Source organism: Oncorhynchus mykiss, chromosome 12, assembly GCF_013265735.2.
Source record: "Oncorhynchus mykiss isolate Arlee chromosome 12, USDA_OmykA_1.1, whole genome shotgun sequence".
Taxonomy (NCBI): Eukaryota; Metazoa; Chordata; class Actinopteri; order Salmoniformes; family Salmonidae; genus Oncorhynchus; species Oncorhynchus mykiss.
In genome coordinates this window covers 29,939,501-29,964,045 of record NC_048576.1, presented here as the reverse complement: position 1 = coordinate 29,964,045, position 24,545 = coordinate 29,939,501, and the positions used below count along the sequence as shown (strand labels likewise).

The following is a 24,545-nucleotide window of genomic DNA, read 5'->3' as shown; positions in this document are numbered from 1 at the left end:
TCTCTTTTCAGCTATTAGACAGCTTCAGAAATGATACTCCTGTGTAACGGTCTGCAGCAAATCACAGCCAGCCGCCAGAGAGAAGCAAATGTAACCACAGGACATGTGACAGAGTTGATGGACACACTATGTTCATCAATGGACAGAAAGTTCCACAGAATGGAATATAATCACGTGCTATCAGAAGTTAAGTTTAGGTTTCAAATTTGCCGATGTGCCCTTGAGCAAGGCACTTAACCCTAATTTCTGCTGTAAATCACTCTGAATAAGAGTATCTGCAAAATGACTCAAATGTCAAATATAATGTAATAAGATAAATTGTAGAAATGTGCATGGTTAATGACTTGTCTGTGGTAACTAGGGATGGCCTTTTGCAAGGGTGGGCAACTCTCAATTTCTAACAGTATCAAAGATTATCTATTGGGCTTGTTTAAGTAGTAAGGCTGAAGCAACCGACGGCAGACAGAAGTCGGGGCAGGTGCATCTGCTACAGCCACTGATGTGGTTTTTCAACAGAAAGGATCAGTGCAACATGGCAGTGTTGCCATTGTTTGTAAATGTCTCCGACCCCCATATCACACACTCACAAATTGTACATATGTGTGTACATTGTACTATCAATTTGGGGATCATTTGTACATATCCATTGTATACATATGAATCACAACATTTGGAAGAAACTAATCCACAGCCGTTCTCCCAGCATGCCACGTTTTTCCTTTGTTACTGTTTAGGCCTATACTAAAGGTTATTCACAATACAATATTCCAATAATATAAACACATCATATGTAAACATCCATGCATAAAGATCAACCCTGTCCAGACTGGTTTGGATGAATGCATGGAGCCATTCAGAGATGCACTTTGGCTGTGTTTAGACAGGCAGGTTTATTAAGTAATTTTTTTAAACAAATTGGTATCTGATCAACTCTGAAAAAGATCTGATGGTCAAAAGACCAATTAGTGGAAAAAAGTAGCCTATTATGCCCAGTCTTAAATCGTTGGATAACAAAAGTAGGCGGTGTGAAGGTGAACGGAAAGGCACTGGAGTGACGAACCACCCTTGCAGTCTCTGCCTGGCCGGTTCCCCTCTCTCCACTGGGATTCTCTTCCTCTAACCCTATTACAGAGGCTGAGTCATAGGCTTACTGGTGCTCTTCCATGCAGTCACTAGGAGGGATGCATCACTTGAGTCTCTGACGTGATCGTCCTGTCCGGGTTGGCGCCCCCCTCGGGCTCATGCCGTGGGGGAGATCTCTGTGTATTATACTGGCCTTGTTTCAGGGTAGTAAGTTGTTGGTTGAAGATATCTCTCTAGTGGTGTGGGGGCTGTGCCTCCTGTACTCCCTGTTCACCCATGATTGCGTGGCCATGCACGCATCCAACTTAATCATTAAGTTTACAGACGACACAACAGTAGGTGGGCTTGATTACCAACAACGAAACAGCCTACAGGGAGGTGGTGAGGGCACTCGGAGTGTAGTGTCAGGAAAATAACCTCTCACTCAACGTCAACAAAACAAAGGAGATGATCGTTGACTTCAGGAAAGAGCAGAGGGAGCACCCCGCTATCCACATTGATGGGACGGCAGTGGAGAATGTGGAAAGTTTTAAGTTTCTCGGCGTACACATCACGGACAAACTGAAATGGTCCACCCACACAATGTGGTGAAAAAGGCGCAACAGCGCCTCTTCAACCTCAGGAGGCTGAAGAAATTTGGCTTGCCACCTAAAACCCTCACAAACTTTTACAGATGCACAATTGAGAGCATCCTGTCGGGCTGTATCACCGCCTGGTACGGCAACTGCACCGCCCACAACCGCAAGGCTCTCCAGAGGGTGGTGCGGTCTGCACAATGCATCACCGGGGGCAAACTACCTGCCCTCCAGGACACCTACAGCACCCGATATCACAAGAAGGCCAAAAAGATCAAGGACAACAACCACCCGAGCCACTGCCTGTTCACCCCGCTACCATCCAGAAGGCGAGGTCAGTACAGGGGCATCAAAGCTGGGACCGAGAGACTGAAAAACAGCTTCTATCTCAAGGCCATCAGACTGCTAAACAACCATCACTAATACAGAGGCTGCTGCCTACATACATACTCAAAATCATTGGCCACTTTAATAAATGGAACACGTCACTTTAATCATGTTTACATATCTTACATTACTCATCTCATACAGTGCCTTGCGAAAGTATTCGGCCCCCTTGAACTTTGTGACCTTTTGCCACATTTCTGGCTTCAAACATAAAGATATAAAACTGTATTTTTTTGTGAAGAATCAACAACAAGTGGGACACAATCATGAAGTGGAACGACATTTATTGGATATTTCAAACTTTTTTAACAAATCAAAAACTGAAAAATTGTAGTTTAAAGTTTGCCACAAGCCACCTGGGAGACACACCAAACATGTGGAAGAAGGTGCTCTGGTCAGATGAAACCAAAATTGAACTTTTTGGCAACAATGCAAAACGTTATGTTTGGCATAAAAGCAACACAGCTGAACACACCATCCCCACTGTCGAACATAATGGTGGCAGCATCATGGTTTGGGCCTGCTTTTCTTCAGCAGGGACAGGGAAGATGGTTAAAATTGATGGGAAGATGGATGGAGCCAAATACAGGACCATTCTGGAAGAAAACCTGATGGAGTCTGCAAAAGACCTGAGACTGGGACGGAGATTTGTCTTCCAACAAGACAATGATCCAAAACATAAAGCAAAATCTACAATGGAATGGTTCAAAAATAAACATATCCAGGTGTTAGAATGGCCAAGTCAAAGTCCAGACCTGAATCCAATCGAGAATCTGTGGAAAGAACTGAAAACTGCTGTTCACAAATGCTCTCCATCCAACCTCACTGAGCTCGAGCTGTTTTGCAAGGAGGAATGGGAAAAAATTTCAGTCTCTCGATGTGCAAAACTGATAGAGACATACCCCAAGCGACTTACAGCTGTAATCGCAGCAAAAGGTGGCGCTACAAAGTATTAACTTAAGGGGGCTGAATAATTTTGCACGCCCAATTTTTCAGTTTTTGATTTGTTAAAAAAGTTTGAAATATCCAATAAATGTCGTTCCACTTCATGATTGTGTCCCACTTGTTGTTGATTCTTCACAAAAAAATACAGTTTTATATCTTTATGTTTGAAGCCTGAAATGTGGCAAAAGGTCGCAAAGTTCAAGGGGGCCGAATACTTTCGCAAGGCACTGTATGTATGTAATGTATTTTATACCATCTGTTGCATCTTGCCTATGCCGCTCGGTCATCGCTCATCCATATATTTATATGTACATATTCTTATTCCATCCCTTTAGATTTGTGAGTATTAGGTAGTTGTGGAATTGTTATATTACTTGCACTGTCGGAACTAGAGGCACAAGCATTTCGCTACACTCACATTAGCATCTGCTAACCATGTGTATGTGACCAATAATATTTGATTTGGGAGAGATTGAAAATTCAAGCCCCTTGGGTGCTGCCATAGATTTACATTAGAAGAGCCCATCCAAGAAGACTCACCTGCTACATATACAATGACGTCAAATCACGTTACATCTACCGTAGCTTTGATTGGACTGATCATGTCAACATCATACTTTCAAAATCTTAGCTAGCAAGCAGCCATCATCATGAATCAAGTCGACAATATACTGGCAAATCCTTTTCATATGAAGAAAAATGATAGATAAAACGAATCGGTGCTCATCGGCCATAAGCATTGCACAAGTTGGATATCGCAAATTCAACAATGAGTGGTTTGAAAGGAATCAGTGGCTAACTGCAAGCATTGCAAAGCAATCACTGGACTGCTATTCAGTGGAGAGGGTGTGTGGTCCAAGTCTGGGCTTAAAGAACACCCTCTGTGTTTTGTTAGACACGTAACTCTATTTACACAATATAGCATGGGGGTGTAAAGCCATAACACATACGTTTTTCCAGCAGCAGACTATGATCGATAACTTCAAAATCCGCACTGAAGTCTAACAAAGCAGCCCCCACAATCTTTTTATCATCAATTTCTCATTGGGAGTGGAGACTGCGTTGCACGAGGATGCTGTCTTCGGCTTCCATGGCTCACGACATGCGACCATCATTGATTGCCATGCTCCTCTTGTTGTGCTCCTTCGACTCCGCTATCCGATGGGGGAGGAGAGGCAGAAGATGGCTCCCCTGGCAACACCGGTCAGTCGGATAACGACAAACGACAAGACATAGATGCATCCAACATGCGCGAACGCCGTCCACCCAACGGCGTAGAAAAGGTAAATATTCGACTACGTTTCCCCCAGTTTCAGATCGGTGTTCAGATAAATTCAGCAAGATGTTGAGGCGTTTACTGCAGGGTAATTTAGATATTACATTTGGCACCGGCTGCCATGTGTTACCGCATCGAGATTATTATTATTATTATGCCTATGTGGTCAAAAAAGGAAGGGAACAATCATGAGGATCCACTTACAGGCAATAGGCCTATACCGATGCAGAGACGGCATTGCGCAATCAACACAACCCTCGTAAAATCAACTTGAATTACATGGGTCTATTACTGAACTTTCTCTTCATAACATGGTTACAGACCGAACAACATTATAGTATCCCCTCCTTGTGGAGAAAAGCATATGAGCTAATTATAATAAACAAAATAAGCAAAACAAAGAAATGCATCATTCCAACATTGCCTAAAAATATGAATTAGATACTAATGAGACAGACCTATATAGGCAATATAACAAGGGGACGATGAGAGGACGAGGCAAGCCATAATTTTTTGTTAAGACAATGAGCGAGCTCAGACAGACAATATGCCTATTTGCTCAGCACTTTTGAAATGGACAGCGACAGAATTCAGAACATGGGCCGTTCTTACAGTATTCTCCCTGTACACTAAGTCAGAAATGTAGGATAAATAACAGGGGCATATAAACAGACAATGAAAGCTTTTACAATATTCGATGATGACATTTTTCTAAAACTGGCTATAGAATAAAACATTTTTTGTTGTTGTTGTTTTAACCTTTATTTAACGTGCACCACCAAGTCCGAACTGTAGGCTATAGGCTAAGATCTGAGAGGGAGAGGGGGACTAAATGTTTAGGGTGAGACACATGGGCTACTAACAGCTTACTACACAACATACACATAGTATTACTGTCTTAGCTACAGTATACATATATCCCTGGCATATTACATAATTTATACAGCAGCATACAAGACAGGCTTATTTTTGGACCGTTGTTGTGTTGTGCTCACTTGAACAGGAAGGTGGCGTGGCAGACCTTCTGTGGGCACACTTTGTCATTAAAGTTTGGCATTCTCTGGATATATGGTACTTTCAAGATAACTGGCAACTCAAAAAAAACAAGGTTGAATCATGACGTCAGTGATCTTCAGGTCTTAATAAAGTCGGAGCTCTAGAAAGAGACCAGAGTTCGCGATTTGGAATTTGGATGACCGCATATTTTGGACGACCGCATATTTTCCCGGTCTGAGTTAGTTTTTTCCCAAGTTCCCAGTTGTCTTGAATACACCGAAGTTAGATATTTCCAAGTTCTGATTTCTAAGTTCCCAGTTGTTTTGAACACGGCAGAAGTCATGCTGGATTGACAGCTGGCCAATCTATTCAACCTTTTCTGTCCCATGGTGTTGCGTGTGAATGTTTATCCTTTTAAGCTTGGAAAAGTGACTCTTTCAGACAGATATTTTAAATACTTAAACCCAGACTTGGACCACACACTCTCTCCTCGAATAGCAAGCAGGGGAAGCAAAATAGTGATTGCTTTGCATTGCAGTTAGCCACTGGTTCATTCCAAACCACTCATTGTTGAATTTGGGATTTCCGACTTGTTGGTTAATGTTTATGTCCAATGGCGATGAGCACCGATACGTTTTATCTATAATTTCTCTTCATTTGACAAGGATTGAAAAGGATTTGCCAGTAGATTGTCAAGCGTATTCATGACGATGACTGCTTGTCTAGCTAGCTACCTTGCTAGATAAGATTTTGAAAGTATGATGTTGACATGATCAGTCCAATCAAAGCTACCTTAGATATAACGTGATTTGGCATCATTATATCTATGGCCAATGACCTTGAGCCTTCGTGGATGAGCACTTATAATGTAAATCAATGGCAGCACCCAAGGGGGCTTGAACTGCCTAGCTCTTCCTGAAGATTCTGCAGTGATGTTGTGTCCCCATGAGTGACAGAACACTGAGCCAATCATGGTGCAACTAGAGAAAATTAATAACACCTACGCTCTGTGCTTTCGATGGCTGCCCCTCCACCACAGAAATCACTGAGCTAGGCTGAAACGCCTCCATGTTTGTATGCGGCTTTATTAAACTCAAGGATTATTATTCATGTTTTTACATTGTTTGCAAACTGATATGCATGAAGTAATGCCAAAATAACATGCACATTTTTTTGTTTCTTTTAGCTAAACAGGTACGGTGGTTCTTCACTGTCGTGCGCACATAGGAGATCCCATGAAAAATGTGGAATTCAAAGGCCTGTCTAACTGATTCGCCGGCCCTGTAACATGGTGTCCCATATTAAGTACTACTGCTTGGATAGATAGGAGGTAGAGGGCTTGCAAGCATACAGGTATAGATTCTGTACTGTATCTAACTCTATGATTCCAAGTCTTTGTAAGTCATTACTTGGCACTGATTGTGCAACCCAAAGACACATCATGTGTCACAGACTGTGTGTGAAACACTCTTTCTCCTCATAGGCAGTACTCAAATGAGTTGGACTTACATTGTGTTGCTGAATTGTGTCCAGGTTCTCTTCCTTCTCCCAATGTGTGCACTTCTATACTTTTTTTCATGGATTTAGCAATGGAAACGCCCTCCTTTCAATGCTTACACCAATCCTATGCTTTTCAATTCATGACAAGAAGTGCATACTTAGGGAGAAGGGTGGAGAATTGGGACGTAGCCCTTGTGTGCTCTCTCAATCACCTCTATGCCAACAAAAGAACATACGGGATACTCTACGGCATGACATTTAATTCTATTCATATTGTAGTCCCATCCTCTCCCACTGAGTTCCTGTATATAACATGTTGCTTGTTGCAAATGTGGAGGAAATTAATTTATTACATACTATTCTGTTTAATTAGACATACTATGCTGTTTTTTACTTAAAGAATTTTACATTGTTATATCCTAGTATTTTTTACTGTTACAAACCTGTCTTGTGTGACTTAGTCATAAATCCGAGCATACAGATTTAGGAGCCGTTTGGGTACGACCGCAGTATGTGACCTGTGTTTACAATCGGCAGGAATTTAGCTATGTGGGAATTGCAGGGAGGAACATAGAATGGTGGCGATATCAGCTATCTTGATCTGCACAGATGAGCTAAACTACTTTTTACAACTCTGTTCACTGGCACTGTTTATGCACATCTGCAACTGTCACATAGATACGAGGATGTACTTTCTATAAAAGGAGAGAGCCAACTGTTCATTGGGCATTCAACTCTGAACTATATGAGTAATTATTGATTACTCCATTGTTGCAAATCTCATTGTTGCAAATCTTACTGTTTGAAGAAATCTACAGTCTCTCTTCTTTTGGTTAGAATTCCCATCACAATTTGGCAAAGACATAGGATGGCTAACTCCGTCTGCTGTTCGTTCCCGGGGTGACCAAGGTTATCTCCGCACAGAGGCTGCGTTAGACGTGGCTTAGGGAGCCCACACTAAGCTGAGCAGAAAGGGACCTGCCTCGAACCCGGCAGGGAGCGTTAGTGGACGGATACGCCATCCCGAACATACGGAGTTAAGAGTGAGACTGATTGTCTTTCAAACATCATAGAAAATCCTGTTCTGGGAACAGATTGTGCACTTTAAGTATTTTGTTGGCACAAAAGACACCCCTAGTTAGAAACTCAGTTATTTCTAATAGGGGAAGTCCTATAATTTTTAATTAGGAACTCTGTTGCAGCAGAGATATCTTTAATTAAAGGAGAAATTCTGGGACGACTTGCCCTGTTGGAGCAGGGTAGGGGGGTTCTCTGTTGAGCACAGAAGCAGACATGGGATGACATGACATGGTTACGAGTTATGTGATCCCTGGGCACAATCCTGAGATAGAAGATAGAAAAACATTCCTGCAGGTTAGAAAACATTGTTAAAGAAAATAATTGAATCAGTGGACTGGTAGAACAGTTGGTTATGATTGGGAAACCAGCTATAAATTTAAACCCTACATGGATATTTGCATTGGAGGAACTACCATGTGGGTACAAAATGTAAAATTACATAGAGTGATTAAAAAGTATTTTGAGGGAGTGTGTTTGTTTTTGTTTCCTGAGTGTGTGTGTATTGACGAGATATTTGTATTATGGATGGACGATGGACCCTAATTTTGGTAATATGTGTTGTCAACAACAGTGATATTTGAAGCGTGAGAATGGTATAAGACATTAGGTCTCCCATATTCTCCAGTAGTAAATTGGCAGAAGCTTCAGTATTGGTTCTAATACAAGGTATCAGGTGCCATGACCAATCAACAGGCACAAATACCATACCTACTCTCCAGGGAAGTGGGTATCACTACCTTGGAAAATGGTTAAGATTGGCATATATTAAAACCGTGAGTGAGGAAATCTAAACACCCTGGACACCGTTGAGAGAGGCACAGAAATAACCACCATTGAAATGTCATCCATTGTCTCTGACACTCCCGTAAAAGTTGGAATAGAAGAGGTTAACTATAGCAAAGCCATAGCGGCACTTAAAGAAGTGTGAGAACATTCTACAAATTCGGCTCAAATATGAAAATAAATCTAATCATGGATAAAATTGGGCAGCATTTCCCTGCTGACGGAAAATTCCAATCTAATAAAGAATTCAGAGATGCTATTGTGAGTTGGCCCAATGACATAAGAGAAAAATGTGAAACATCTGAAAGAGCTCAGCTGTGATCTCGCAAATGAACACCAACCAGACAACGATTGGAATCCGTTTGGATGGGTTCAGTCATTATTTGGTCTTATTGGAGCTACAATATTCCATTGGTTGATTTATGGCTTAGTTATTTTTTTTGCAATAATGCTTATTATATCTTGTGTTAAGAAATTGTGCAGTAAAACCAGATTAATTTCCTATGCCTGATTACATGTCTGATGGAGATGATGATAATCCATAACACCCATCTAAAAACATTGAGTTAATGGTGCAGCATGTGCATAGGCCATGCCCACTGCGAAGATTCTGTAAATGGTGCTCCCAAGGTAGAGTTAACCTTTTCACACTTGACTTCCAAATATATCTAGCGGTTGCCCCAGCGTGAGTTTTTAATACACATGATGTCAGTTACACAACAGGATAGTTCATCTGCACTGCTCTCAAACTAGGGCGCTCAAATCTCAGATGTTTATTACAAAACGGGGCAGGCAAATGGCAGGCAGAGGTCAGTAATCCAAGGCAAATGAAATCGGACAGAACAGCAGGCAGGGTCAGGGCAGGCAGAATGGTCAGAACCCGGGAGGACTAGAAAACAGAAACAAGAGATACTGGAAAACAGGAAAACACACTGGTAAGACTTGACAAAACAAGACGAACTGGCAACAGACCAACAGAAAACCAGGTACACAGGAGATAATAGGGGGAAATGGGAGACACCTGGTGGGGAGGGGAGACATGCACAAGACAGGTGAAACAGATCAGGGTGTGACACGCAGATCAAGTATGCAGACATTTGCGCATCTCCAGTCAGAACAGGACCTGCACAAACTTTTTAGCATTTTCCGCTTCACCTTCATTATTGTTTTCATTACTAAATGATAATAACTTTGAACATGTGTGCGTTTCTAACAAAGTAAGTGCCTTATTACATTGTACAAGTTTCTGTATGCCGTTATGTTGTTTCTACTATAGCTCACAGTATGTCTGGAGCATAATATATGTGTGTGTATTCCTTATAACCGCGGACACGCAAGGTAACATGACTAATTTCATAACCTTTATGGTGTTTGAGTAAATCGTGCTTATGTAGCTACCTACATTCTTCTATTAGCTCTGTAAAACAATGATAATTGCGTCGGAGAAGTATTAGCTTGTGTTGGCTTTTGAAGCTACCCTGGCCTTATGACCATGGTTTGTTTTCAATTGGCATGTTTAGCATAGCCCTGTTCTGCCCTGCACTCTTGTGGAGCTCAACAGTTACTGTTTCTTACTGTTATATGACTCATATTATTGATTTTGACAATACAATTTTATAATTTTTATAGCAGTGTTACTTCTTTGTAATATTGTTTTATTGCTATATCCTGATATTGTATTCTAATTACTAATAATTCCTCTTTATTCTGCACTTTCAGAAACTGGACATGTTTGGAGTTGAAGATTGAGGCCAGGTTTAGTATCCTAAAGTTCACTCCTTAACAGTACTGGATGAAAACACAGCAAGAAAACACTTGCTGGAAGAGTGTGGGACTGCTGTACCAATTGTCCACATTCAAAGTGTGTCCCTTGCCGAGATGAGGAGCCAGCATGGAGCCAGCATGGAACCAGACACCCCAAGCCCCTCATAATGTTGGATGTCAATGGTGGATCCTGTGTAAACTATAATGTCCTGGACAAATCCTGTCTTCACGTCGCACATAACAAAGCACTTGACCACAAACCTTTGCCTTTTGGGTGGAACGCCAGCCTACCCTTCCGTAACATCAGGGACTTATCAATGCATAGGTCCTTGTATGGCACAAAGACCCTACCAAATGCTAATGTCAAGCTGGTAAGAACATTTCGTATTTTGTGTAACGGGTCATTTAGGTTGGCAGTAGATTTGTTGACAAAATGCAGGCATCGCAGCAGAAATAGCAAGCAGCCTTGGGAAAAGAGGGTGGCAAAGAAGGGAGTTGCGAACATAGGATCTGTGCTCCAGTATTCTCTTAGAGAGTTATGTTTTACTATTCCCATGAGAAGGATTGTCACCAGGAAGGTATGCATTTCACTAATTGTGATTGTCACCCTTTTAGCGAATTTCCCCCTCACTCCTGGCTCTCTCTTCTCCTGCAGCTCCAAGGCATAGCGGTTGGTCTCCTCTAGTATGTCTCCCACCAGCTCCTCTGTCAGAAACAGCATGAAGCACTCTGCCTCAGAGGGAAATGGCAAGGGGCTTTGCAATCCAGACTGGGACTCATTAAAGCAAGCAGCAGGGCCAGGAAATGGCTGGCAGCCTTCCAGCTACCACAGACCTCCTGTACATTATCCACTGTCAGTCTGCCTCCTTCAACACCAGCATCTTCAAAGGGACCTCGGGCTTCGTCAGGGGACAAGGGGTCATCAGATTCAGGGTTCTCAATGGCTAGAAGGTTGGGGGGCAGCTCCTCATTGTCACTGTCAGAATCTGATTCCTGACTTTGTCAGAATTGTACAAAATCTTTCCGCATTTGTGAGTTGTCTCCTTTTGAAAGACATTGCTAATGCTACAGCTTAGCTCACTAGCTACATACAGAAAGAACAACACTGAATCGCTCAGAGTGGGAGTGAGAGGTTACGTGATTGACTGCCGGCACGTGCCAATTGTATCGATACATCATTATCAGAAAATGTTTTGTGTGGTAATTATTTATTTATATACTGTTTTATTCACGTTTTCAAGTACTGGTGACAAATCATGCATTCCGATTCTTGCATAGATTGTAATGGACACATTATGTGTGTAAAATACTTTTATGAAGGTTGTACTGATTATGATGAGCTAAGCTAATTCCAGCTATGTGTGGAGCCATGTTTGTTGAAATACAACGCATTCTGGGTTTCACGTAAACGTCTGTCGGACCAAGGATTTTATAACAAAATGAGGTGAGGGAGGGTTCACTTTTTGAGTAAACTTCCAGAAGTGAATGATGGGATGTGAACGATGGTAGACGACACACTGTTGCAGGAATTAAATTCCTTTATGTTTTATTTAACCAATTCAATTAAACACTGCCCACTCCTAAGAATTTGTAAGACCCTTATTTGCATAAAATGGTCAGAGACCAGTCTCAAAATCAATCAGTAGCGTTTATTCTCGAGAGTACTGAACACGATACAATTTACCACAGGTTATAAACTGAAAATGACGTCATTAGTTTTCGAACTGTCCCGTCTCTTCTCCACTCTTGTACAATGGCAGTATAGTTCTCAAGCCTTCCCGCATCGTCCCACACCAATTTAGATCATTTATGACTGAGCCAAGGTCTTCCTGTGTAGATAAGCATTCTAGCCAGTCTGACGATACGTTCATTCATTTCTACCACGGAACAGACAGTCATTGTTCTAATTCTTGATTATAATTACACACATTATATTCAGTACTAGGATTAAAAGAAAATTCATACATATACAGTACATAATAGTATTCTGATTAGTCAGTCCTGATTGATATGTATACATAATTAGTCATTATTGAGAAAAATAAATCCATAACACACACCCCCTTCAACATGCATACTATAAACAGACCAAACCCATCTTGTCTCCTCTTATCTTTGGTTGATGAGAAAAAACAAACATGGTGGCGTGCACATACAACCCATTGTTGGATTACTTTCAATTTCTAGAAAGTGTTTTACACAATTATTTAGATCAATGGTGAGCTCACCCATGATGTGATTATTTTTATATAGTAATTGCTATTAGCTAATTCCTGCTGTAGTTTCTATCAACCGAGAGTTATGAAAATATGAATGCTTATGTTACTTCAATCTTTCCTCAGTTAGCGCTAGGATAAATTTAGCCTACATTTTCCGGTTTGGAAGATTGTGTTATGTTGTAGCTACTTCTGTGAATGTCTGAACATTGCATCCAAAAATAAACTGGTCACATTCTGGACATAACTATATAAGGACTGTGTTTGTGCAAAATGTTTCTGTGAAAAAAACAGTGTGGTCAGCTCAAATGCTGACTGTTGCACCAATCAAAACTGGACGTTCTAAATAAGCATTCTAATCACATCGGTTTGAGCGTACGCTGCAGGGACCACTGTAGAATGATCACACCCATATGTTGGTGGTGTGAAAAAGTTAAAGGCCACTACCATCATAGTGACCAGTCTTCTACTTTCCCTCTTTCCCCTCATGTTAATGCTTGTTTGATGGAAATGCTCGTAAGTCATTTCCTATTAGGTTGAGACTTAGTCTCAAAAGGGAGGATATGTAGAGGAAATGAATTCATTACATACTATGCTGTTTAATTAGGCATACTATGCTGTTTTTTTACTTTCCACCACACAAGTCGGGGTTTTGTTGTCCCCCGCAATGAAATGGGGTAGTAGACTGTGGATATGTCTCTGTCCATTCATACATTCGTCACACACAATATCTCAGACAACACTTGCCCGCACTTGGGGGAATGATGCATCTTGCCATAGAGATCCAGCATTTAGATAATTATACTGATTGACCCAAGGCAGGAACTATAGTAAATAACTGAAATGTGTTAATCACACGCAATATCTCAATTGGCCCAAGGGGACGGAATAATTTTTTGGGGACGACATGTTTACCTTTGCCTTGTATGCATACCAAGTAAATATTGTCAGTTGTTAACAGTGGCGACAGTACCAGAGTCTCTGAAAGGGTATGACCTATGATATGGACTGGAAATAGTCTGATTCAGTTTCATTTTTCTGATGTGATATTTGAAGGCTACAAAAGTTATCTTTGGAAGAAAAGTATTTTCTATACAAGTTAATTTGCTCGAGAACTGAAACTGTGCCTTTCAACTAATCTATTTTGTGTTCCAACCCTCAGGAAACTATGAGAAGGTAGTTGTTCCACTGACCAACTGCAGTTCCACCATATTCCTTACACCCGTCTATTCCTTTTAAGCCCATGAGGGTGATTGTATGAGTGCTTACTTTGACTTAGGGTAAAGGCGTAAGGCGTAAGTCCTGATTGTCCACCCATCTCCCAAAATGTGCAGTGTCATGGATTTTATGATGGAAACTCCCTCTATAGCCAATGACGACATCAATTCAATGTTTATAAATGTATGGTGGGGGAGAAGGGTGGTGAATCGGGACACAGAAAGTCTAATTCACACTTCATTTGTCCTTGACTACCCTGGTGCATTAGACTGACCTCTTCTGTTTTAAGTTTCCACACATGCTAACCAATACATAAGTTGTGCTCCTTTTTCACAGATGTTTCAGGCTGATGACCTGTCTCCATAGCTGAGAGAAACAGAGGAGGAACATCACTTTGTCCCCAATTCTACTGCTAATGTTTCTAACTGTACTGATGAGGAAGAAGAGGGCAGACTTATCCACTATTGCGAAACTGTTCAGTCAAATTTACATTGCCACTTTGTTACCAGAAACAAGTCACATGTTCAATAAGGTGTTCTACAAATAGAATTACAATACAAAAATGTTCTTGCTCTTCAGTGAAGTTCTGGCAATTGTATGTTAGAAACCATTATCAAGGAAACTTAGTTGAACATGTTGTGTAAATTGTAACATGTTTCTTGAACACCAGTGATTCCAAGGACACGAATAACTGTTACCTGTAGAACAATGTCTCTATCACAGGTCACTAATACAATTATTTGTTAATTGTGCAGACTGATTGCTATGGCATGGGCATGACAAAGCAATAAACTAACTAAACACTTATCGGCTATTATGCCTCTGAATTTCCAGTCGACATTTGCAAAGAAAAAGTAATTATGCAGTATAGCTATACTAAGGGCTAGCGGCATTAACAGTATTGAGTCAAGTGTAACAGTATAACTTTAGACCGTCCCCTCGCCCATACCCGGGCGGTAACTAGCTAGCAGTTTCACATCCGTTACACAAGCAAGTTTTACTGTTTCACAAAATATGGTTTTGGAGGGGCAGTCAGGTGGACATCTCCAGTCAGAACAGGACCTGCACAAACTTTATCAAATGATAAACCAGCAGTATTTGTAAAGACTGTCTCACCAAGGACAAACTCAAATAGCCTACTGTAATGAAACTCAGCCTAAGGGGTTCTTCTCCCACAGTCACTGTGTGCCAAAATGTGTTCAACCAGAATGATTTTAGTAGATTGTCTTATCTACTTATCCCTTAAAATGCTGACATATACACACAACTTGACACTTTCCAATGATGTGTTTAGAGGTTGTAAATGGCTTTGATTATATTGCACAGCAGCTATCTAGCTAAATGACCACACAACTTGCTAGCTAGCTTATTGGCCTGGAAACTAACTGACCAAGGTGCTGAAGCTATTAGTTCAGAGAATACAATCAACACGTCTATATACTATTTTATACAGTAACAAACGAGTTGCTAACTAGTTAGCTAGTTACATGCAATATATAGCCGCATAATTAGCTGCTAGCTTGTTAGCTAACGTTCGCTTGCAGTACTTTGCCCAATCTCTCCCCTTTTCCCACGAACCGCTCCCACACAGATGAGGAACAGTAACTGCTGGTTATAGCAACAGTAACTATGGGGTGGAGTTATGGAAGAGAATCAGTGAAACAGCTTCCAAAATGTTTGTGATGCAGATCGGCGCAACAGTGAGTTAGATTAGTTAGGCAGTCAGATCTGACACTGACACCGGTTTATCCAGTGGGGCGTTATTGAGTGACTCGCAGTTGCAGCGGCACCTGCCAACAAACCAAGTGTAGTACGGGCGCTATTGGGTGACTGTCAAATGACCTGCCAACCAGAAGCCAGCTAGGCCATTTATTGGATTTTGAGCAGAGAAAATCCTCTCGCTTCACCTTTTCCTCTGCACCTACAGTATGAACACAGAAGCACAGACAGAGTTAATCATGCAGCTGACCGAATTTACTTCTGGGTTACCAGATCCCTTTTCTGGATCCTTGCGATGTCCCTAACCTTAACCCCAACCCCAACCCTTACCTTAAAATCTATTATTTTGAGGGTTTTCAGTAGACAGACTTTTAACTTTAGGTCTTCTTCGCATAGTCCTCATCAATCAAACTTTTGCTGCACAGCTCTCAGCTGTAGTTGTAATGTGTAAGTGAAACATTGCATCCCAAGTGGAATATCCCTATTCTTTGAATGGAAGGTCCCATGCCAGTGATGCCACATTGTTTATATGAAAGCATTTAGTTATGGTCTGGCAGGCTGCCCCAACAGATGACGCAATCTCAATCGCACTCCACACTGCCCTTTCACATCTGGACAAAAGGAACACCTACAGTATGTGAGGATGCTGTTCATTGACTACAGCTCAGCATTCAACACCATAGTGCCCACAAAGCTCATCACTAAGCTAAGGACCCTGGGACTTAACACCTCCCTCTGCAACTGGGTCCTGGACTTCCCGACGGGCCGCCCCCAGGTGGTAAGGGTAGGCAACAACATATTTGCCACGCTGATCCTCAACACTAACACACGCCCCTCAGGGGTGCGAGCTAGTACCCTCCTGTACTCCCTTTCCACCTATGAGCAAGGGCAAGCACGACTCCAACACCTTTGCTGACGACACAACAGTGGTAGGCCTGATCCCCGACAATGATGAGACAGCCTACATGGAGGAGGTCAGAGATCTGGCAGTGTGGTGCCAGAACAACAACCTCTCCCTCAATGTGAGCAAGACAAATGAGTTGATCATGGACTATAGGAAAAGGAGGGCCGAACAGGCCCACATTAATATTAATGGGGCTGTAGTGGAGCGGGTCGAGAATTTCAAGTTCCTCGGTGTCTACATCACCAACGAACTATCATGGTCCAAACACACCAAGACAGTTTTGAATAGGGAACGACAAGACCTTTTCCCCCTCACGAGACTGAAAAGATTTGGCATGGGTTCCCAGATCCTCAAAATGTTATACAGTTGCACCATCAACATCACCGCCTGGTATGGCAACTGCTCGGCATCTGATCGTAAGGTGCTACAGAAAGTATAGTGCGTACGGCCCAGTACAGCTTCCTGCCATTCAGGACCTATATACTAGGCGGTGTCAGAGGAAGGCCCAAAGACCCAAGTCATAGACTGTTCTCTCTGCTACCGCACAGCAAGCGGTAGCAGAGTGCCAAGTCTAGGTCTTAACAGCTTCTACCCCCAAACCATAAGACTGCTGAACAATTAATCAAATGGCCACCCGGAATATTTACATTGACTGTTTTGGGCCTAGTTTTAAATGGCATAGCCATACATCATCACAAATAGTTTTTGTAATTATGTTGTTGATGGAAAGGTTGAACTCTTAATAATCATGGATGTTTTCTTGGCATTTTTTTTAGAGAACAGTGTAGTGTAGGCTACCATAGTATGTACTGAAAATAATGTGACACTTGTATGCGTATAGCATTTGCTGGAAAGTAGAGTAATAATCTTTACTAGAAAAGCTTTAATGCACACAGACAATTGAAAACGAAGTTTAAGAAAAGTGTAAAGTTATTTCTTGACATTACAAGCAATAATATGTAATTACCATTGTAAAAAAAGAAACATCAAAATACAAAGCATAAAAACATTAGATAATAATAAAGAAGCCTGTGTTGTTTCGCAGCAAAAGCTAATAGTTTTATAGGCATCCAAAGCTGGATAATTATGTTAAAAATACTGAACAGGCAGCCATCTCCAGTGAACAAGGTGCTGATACCCCAATTTACTAATGTTTTTTGCCTTAAAGCGAAACTTCACCAACAAGAGCTTGTAAACAGGAAAACATTGGCATCCCTTTTAAGGAAAATAAATTAAAACTAAATTCTCAACTACCGCAGCACAAAAATGAATGCATTGCTTTGCATTTCAATCGAATTCCTGACATTTGAATTGAAACATCGAATGGTTGATTTTCCTGTTATATCTAATCTAATGTGTACCACCTCCTGGCAAATTAACCCATAAGTAAATGAAGAGTTGTAAGACTATCAAGAGCCACTGCAGGGCAATCTATTACATTTCATTTCACATTTAATTCCTAAACTGAATTATGAATTAGGCTCTTAGCTAAAGGAGTTTGTTTGTAGTCCCTCACTTACAGTAGGTCATCAAGATAAACACACAACACTCAAAACCACCTCAGTGGACCCCTTTCAGGTGACCAATAATTTGTGAAGATGACTGCCACAATCCACGCCTGTGTAGTAAGTACTGAAGGAGATGCACAGTTGTGAAGATATTCCTTGTTGTCAGCTGTACGTGTCCTTGGTCAAGACATCAATGTGGCTTCTGAAATTATATGACAAACATCATGAGACAAGATTCATCATTCTTTGATACACAATTTGATTGGATAAAGAAGGATTTGTCACATATTCAGAACATTTTTCAAGGTACTACAGACTCACCTTTTCTCTGTGACTCTTCTGGTGGATCCGCAATTCCTCTGGATTTGAAAACATATTTTGGCAAAAGGGGCAGACAGACTCTGGGATGGTTCTCCAAAAACCTTGCCCTAGGTCAGGAGAGTCACTGAGCTCCACTTTGGCCTCTTGATGACTTTCTGGAGATTTCTTTAGGTCTGCGTGCCAATTATCATCACCAGCTGACTTCCTATTACTCTGATGGAGTAGCCCTGCTCCTCTGACACGCTTCATTCCAGCAACCCAAGATTTGGGATTAGAGGACTTTTGAGACAGCTGATCTGAACACACCACCTTATTGTGAGCCTCTTCCCCCTGTGAGCTTACTGCGGGACTGGCTCGGGGCAGACTGCTCAAGCGCATTTGAGGCAGTTGAGGCTTATGGGATGCCTGGTTTGAGGAGTTCACAAACTGGATGGAACTGGGGTCAGGACCAGGGAAGGGGAAAGCAGTGTACTTGTCCTGCTTTTGAGCCGATGCTGAAACATCTCCCTGTCCTGTCTGATTCCCCCTCACAAAGCTGGGCTGAGAGGTGGTGGATCCAGGTCCCCCTGTCGCCGCACTCCCTGGCCTGGCCAACCCCGAGCTCCAGCTCTCCAGAGGCGGCACAGACAACTGCTGGATGCAGTGGTGCAGAGAGGGATAATCCACATACTTAAACTTGGGAACCTTCTCCTTGGAAGTGAGAGGGGCACATCCTCCAGAGGGTCTTCCCAGGGCCAGAGGGCAACCCTCCAGCCAGCTGTCCAAGGGTGGCACGGTGAGCTGCTGGATGCACTGGTGCAGCGAAGGAAAGTCCACGTACTGGAATCTGGGCACTTTGAGTGGCACGTCAGAGACGTCCTCTTTTTTAACCCTGATGGGTATGGTAGGCAGTGCCTCCTCTCTCACCCTACGGGTGTTTGTGTCCGGCTCAGTTTTGACCTCTAAGGGTATGCCCATTGTTTTTGGATCACCTGCTACCCCTGTAGGGAGAATTCTCCTGTCCTCCATGGCTGGCCTCTGAAAACACATCAAACACAATTAAAGATAACCTACATTGGTAAAATCAGACTTGAATTTTTTTAAGCATTTCCAAATATATCCAGTAACATTACTGTGGAAGGATAATGGAGATTATTCATAAAACTTTGTTCTACTTCACTTAAATGTATCTCCAGCTTTTTTTCCTAGATGTGTCAATCAAATGTATGTATACTGAACAAAAATATGAACGCAACATGTAAAGTGTTGGTCCCATGTTTCATGAGCTGAAATAAAAGATCCCAGAAATGTTCTGTATGCACAAAAAGCTTATTTCTCTAAACTTTTGTGCAGAAATGTGTTTACATCCCTGCTAGTGAGAATTTCTCCTTTGCCAAGATAATCCATCAACCTGACAGGTGTGACATATCAAGAAGCTGATTAAACAGCATGATCATTACACAGGTGCACCTTGAGCTGGGGACAATAAAAGGTAACTTAAAATGTGCAGTTTTCTTCACAAAACACAATGCCACAGATCTGTCAAGTGTTGAGGGAGTGTGCAATTAGTATGCTGACTGCAGGAATGTCCACCAGAGCTGTTGCCAGAGAATTGAATGTTAATTTTTCTACCATTAGCCAGTTCCAACGTCGTTTTAGAGAATTTGGCAGTACATCCAACCGGCCTCACAGCCGCAGAACATGTGTAACCACGCCAGCCCAGAACCTCCACATCCAGCTTCTTCACCTGCGGGATAGTCTAAGGCCAGCCACATGGACAGCTGATGAAACTGGCTGGGCCTGGCTCCTCAGTGGGTGGGCCTGGGGGGGGGGGGGGGGGGCAGGACTGAGTTTGTGAAACCCTGTGCTAAGAAGTAGCAGGTATTAAGTAGGCCAGGGCTCGCCATCTCTGTACCTGTAGAGCTACCGTCCTGTAGGATTTCACTCCAACCCTAATCTAGCACACCTGATTCTAATAAGTAGCTGGTTGATGAGCTGAACCAGGTTAGTTGGAGTGAAAACCTACAGGAGGGTTGGTCTCTGTGAACAGGGCTGAAGTTCCCTGAAGTAGGTTGTCCTGACCTGACCACAATAATTAATAGGAAATAGTTATAGGCAGCTGTATAATATAATAATATGTTGATGAGATACTGATAATAAGGGTAAAACTAGGTCCAGTTGAATATGCTGTGTGCTGCTCCTCCAACCCCATGTCAGGGATATTAATAGCATTGCAGGTATGAAGTTAGGAGGAAAGTAGGTCAGAGACAGACTGATCACACTGCCAGGGGCCCAAAACAAAATATCTGTCACACAGCTGCTTGAGCAAAGAAAACCCGATACTTTAATACAAAACTCTTCACCCTGCTCACTTTTAGAAGTATGGCTTGATTCAAGGGAAGACGGAGAAGATAAACTTGACTACTATTAAGCATTCTGATTCACAATCCAATAGTGAATCTATTATTTTGTTTCTTTTAAATACTTTGTGTGTGTTTGTTGCCATCATCAGTAGAGACTGTGAAATAACAGCAATACGAGGAATCCCTTTAGAATCCAGTGTTATATAGTGATAACCTACTTCTTGTAATGTCATTTTTATTGAACCTACCATCCTGGCACAGTAAAACACAGAGCTTTGCCCTGGAACTGTGCCGAGCGGTGACGAGGGGCGGGGGAACGCCGTGTTCCATATTCAGTCGCTGTGTTACGAGGAATTGGGTCACGCACGGTGGCCTACATTTGGAGGGTTTGTTGTCTTCGTTTTTCCCTCCCCACATTTATTTGGGTTGGCCCCGCCCTCGTGCGCTCAACAACACAACAGTAACTAGGCTACAGAAATATACATAGTTGAAACGAAAAAGGACCGTTAAATTTTGAAAACTTCCATACCCATTTTAAAACATATTTACCCGAGATTCGTATTAGAGACATAATGACACGTCGCAATAACTGCAGCGGCGAACGGTTGCATTATTTCCATATGATCACACTGTTTCACACAATGTATAAATATGTATATTAGACACCGATAAAGTCCACTGGGCTATAGGCCTAAAGCAAGTTCTAGAGAGCGACTGGCGCATATACACAGCAAAACATAGTACATTTCCAAATGAATCATTGTTCTTAATAGAAGTAGCATACAAGAAAATATGTGGCTATGACATGCATTTCTTCATCCAAGTTTTACCTTTCGTTATCGGTCTTCCTGGAAATCCGTGAAACGCGTAATGAATCTGCTTATTGGCGATGCTGTGTCCTGCATTGTGAGCAATTAAATAGTGTTACAAGATGTGAATCAACCAGTAATTGCTCAGACGTTTCGGTTTAGCAGCAAATCGAATAGAAAAAAGGCCAGGCTTGATGGCTGACTCTTCGAGCGTGGTTGATGACACCTGCTATTAGTTTCCGAGAAATAACAGGCTTAATCACTCGATGTCAATGACAGTAACCAGAAACAGTTGATATATTGTGTCAAATGATTTATCTCTGAAAGCCTCTATTGCTACTGCTACCTTGACTGATAAAGTCTCAAACCAATCAGAATTTTTGTACAGTCAAATCACTCCCACAGAATCCTTATCTATATAACACAATGCAGACCAATGCTCGAGCTAGTTCCAGCTGAGTAGGCGGAGCCTTCGTGCTCTGGTTCTGGTACAGTTCAGATTGAGTCCGCTCCATTAGGATGGGCAATATCACGCATCACTCGTATAATCCTACAACCCAGAATATATATTACCGCCTTTGGCAGATAACAGAAATAGCGTTCAGTTGATGCTACATTTATCAGTAACGCTTTATGACCATACAATTTATCTTGAACTCACACCAATGTAATGACTAATTTATTACATTGATTATGACATTTATTACTAATTTCCGAAAATGATAGAAGTAACCATTTATTATTTAAGAATATAAGACTAATGGTTTTGGGCTACAACTGCCTAATTTCCCGATTATAATCCAAAGAAAATATAAAGTGATATTGTCTTTTGTTTATGTTTTTGCTTTCAGGTGAGTGAATGTATAGCTTCAAAATATGTAAAAATGCTCTCATGACTGTGAGTCCTTGCATCAATCGCTCTGTCTTTGAATTTGAGAGTGGTTACATTTCTCCAGCCCTATCCCTCAGCTTTCTACTAAACCAAGTGGTGGGGATCAGTCTGTATCCTAAATAGGCATACTACAATTTCACTGGATAGTATGATTCATAGCTCTCATCAAATTGTTTTATGTAGCTTATTCCCACCGTGCAGTCATGATATAGGCCTTCCCGAACAGCACCATCTTTAAAACCTTATCTTTACCTTTTGATTAGACTATATAGTTTTGTGTTTTTATATTGTTACTTTCACAAGGAATGCCTTTTCTTAAACCAGCCAGGATTTTGACATTCAGCTAAAATGATGTCTGTTTCATGCAGAGAATATAGAAAAGATAATCACTGATCATGTCATGACAACTTAAAGTATTTTACCTTTACTGTATGAAGTCATTCACAATACTGTGAACCATCAATTCAACATTAAGATTTTCTCAAAATTCTAAAACCATCAGCCAAAGGTCAAGGATTTCCGGCCATGTTTACATGTGCAGTTGGTAATGAGATCGTGTTACGTGTTGTTGTATGTAAAAGTGTTGTATGCAACAACAAAAAATAAGAAGTACATTCAGACATCACTAAAACCATTATTTATTTACACAAGCACACACAATGAGACCACACCGCAAGATTTACAATTCAGTTATCATGATACCAAATAAAACATTGCTATTTGGGTTTGATAGACAGTCTATATCTTTCAGACCAAATACGTGTAGCTCATCCTTTGAATACATCACTTCCTATTAGGAACCATGTGCAGTACAAGCTGGTGTGTATTCCAGTCTCTGCTCTTAATTTGTAAGCAGTCCCCTATGACTCCAAGGTGTATTGTAGCATATGTAGAAATAAACTAAAAATGACTGCAGCCATTATTATTCCCTTGCATTTTGTACTATTTGAACCAATATATGTAGCAGAAAATAGCTTGAATGACATGACCCTGTAAGAATTGAGATTGTGACCTTATCATTTTATAATGTGGGTTTACATATTTTTCATCCCATTGGAACATTTATTAATCCCATTGCTCATTCAATGTCATTGTTGTAAGAAAATGCATATCACTTAATGTTAAAACAAATGTACAGTTCTTTAAAAAATAAAATTGGGATATACGGTTATATAAATACCATAAAACAGTACTGTTATATAAATACCATAAAACATTACTGTTATATAAATACCATAAAACAGTACTGATATATAAATACCATAAAACAAAATGTGTCTATACATACATACCTGGATTTGGTTGAATAACAAAATACAGTGAAAACATGAATAAAGCATGATTTCAGAAAGATAGAGAAGAGCAGATAGATGGTTCTGTCTCAATAGATAAGAGTTTAGATCTATGAGTCAACGTTTATTAATAATCTGTTGAAGTGAAGCTTAATTTCTGGGAACAGTGATTTTGCAACATATTTACTTGATTTGAAAATTATTCAATTAATGTCCCAACTGGCAAATTTGTGAAAAAAATATGAATTAATATTTTCTAATGGATTGAATTTTCTAAATTATCTTTCAAACAAATAGAAGGCGTTAATTACTGAAGCAGGACAATAAGAAAATAAAAAAACGAGAACGCCTTGGACCAAATTCTTTAACAGTCTACCTTATATCTGTAAAAAAAAAACTTCTAAGATCGATGTACTGTATTATTGTGAGAGACGACGTTACCAAACTTAAATATAACAGGTTAGATACATTACAGTGCATGCTACATTTTAATATACGCATGTCATATAGTTGAGTATGAATACTTTTCATTCACCGTTGGGGTGTTTAAAATGAAATCTGTCCAATATTTCTATAAAGCAAAGTAGAGATAAATACAGTATATTGTACACGATATAATGGACATTTAACGTTTTTTTCAAGAAGTCCGTCTCTTCCCATGTTTGTCCTGTGATGTTTTCATTCTACAGAGACTCCTACAGTACATCAATTGACACTACATGGCTAAAAGTATGTGGACACCTGCTCGTCGAACATCTCATTCCAAAATCATGGGCATTAATATGGAGTTGGTCCCCCCTTCGCTGCTATAACAGCCTCCACTCTTCTGGGAAGGCTTCCCACTAAATCTTGAAACATTGCTGCGGGAACTTGTTTCCATTCAGCCACAAGAGCATTAGTGAGGTCGGGCACTGATGTTTGGTGATTAGGACCGG

The 24,545-nt window shown here is 41.1% G+C and overlaps 1 protein-coding gene and 1 long non-coding RNA gene across 3 annotated transcripts; one reads left to right on the top strand and one right to left on the bottom strand.

The window, feature by feature from the left end:
• The first annotated feature begins 3,625 nt into the window (after positions 1–3,625).
• LOC110537405 lies at positions 3,626–12,348 on the top strand. The gene is made up of 3 exons (XR_002475620.2): positions 3,626–4,273; positions 10,345–10,760; positions 11,045–12,348. It is a non-coding gene; the product is annotated as an uncharacterized LOC110537405 (long non-coding RNA).
• A 4,953-nt stretch (positions 12,349–17,301) lies between these two features.
• On the bottom strand, positions 17,302–21,837 carry LOC118937657. Of its 2 annotated transcripts, none has more exons than XM_036937373.1 (3): positions 21,448–21,837; positions 18,276–19,292; positions 17,302–18,156 (listed from the first exon to the last, which is right to left on the bottom strand). In XM_036937373.1, exons 2-3 carry the CDS (start codon positions 19,281–19,283, stop codon positions 18,145–18,147), a joined length of 1,020 nt encoding a protein of 339 aa, XP_036793268.1. In that variant the 5' UTR covers positions 19,284–19,292; positions 21,448–21,837; the 3' UTR covers positions 17,302–18,144. The 2 variants fall into 2 exon arrangements, with proteins under 2 accessions (XP_036793268.1, XP_036793266.1); XM_036937371.1 differs by lacking the exon at positions 21,448–21,837 and adding an exon at positions 19,887–19,947.
• Between the last annotated feature and the right edge of the window lie 2,708 nt (positions 21,838–24,545).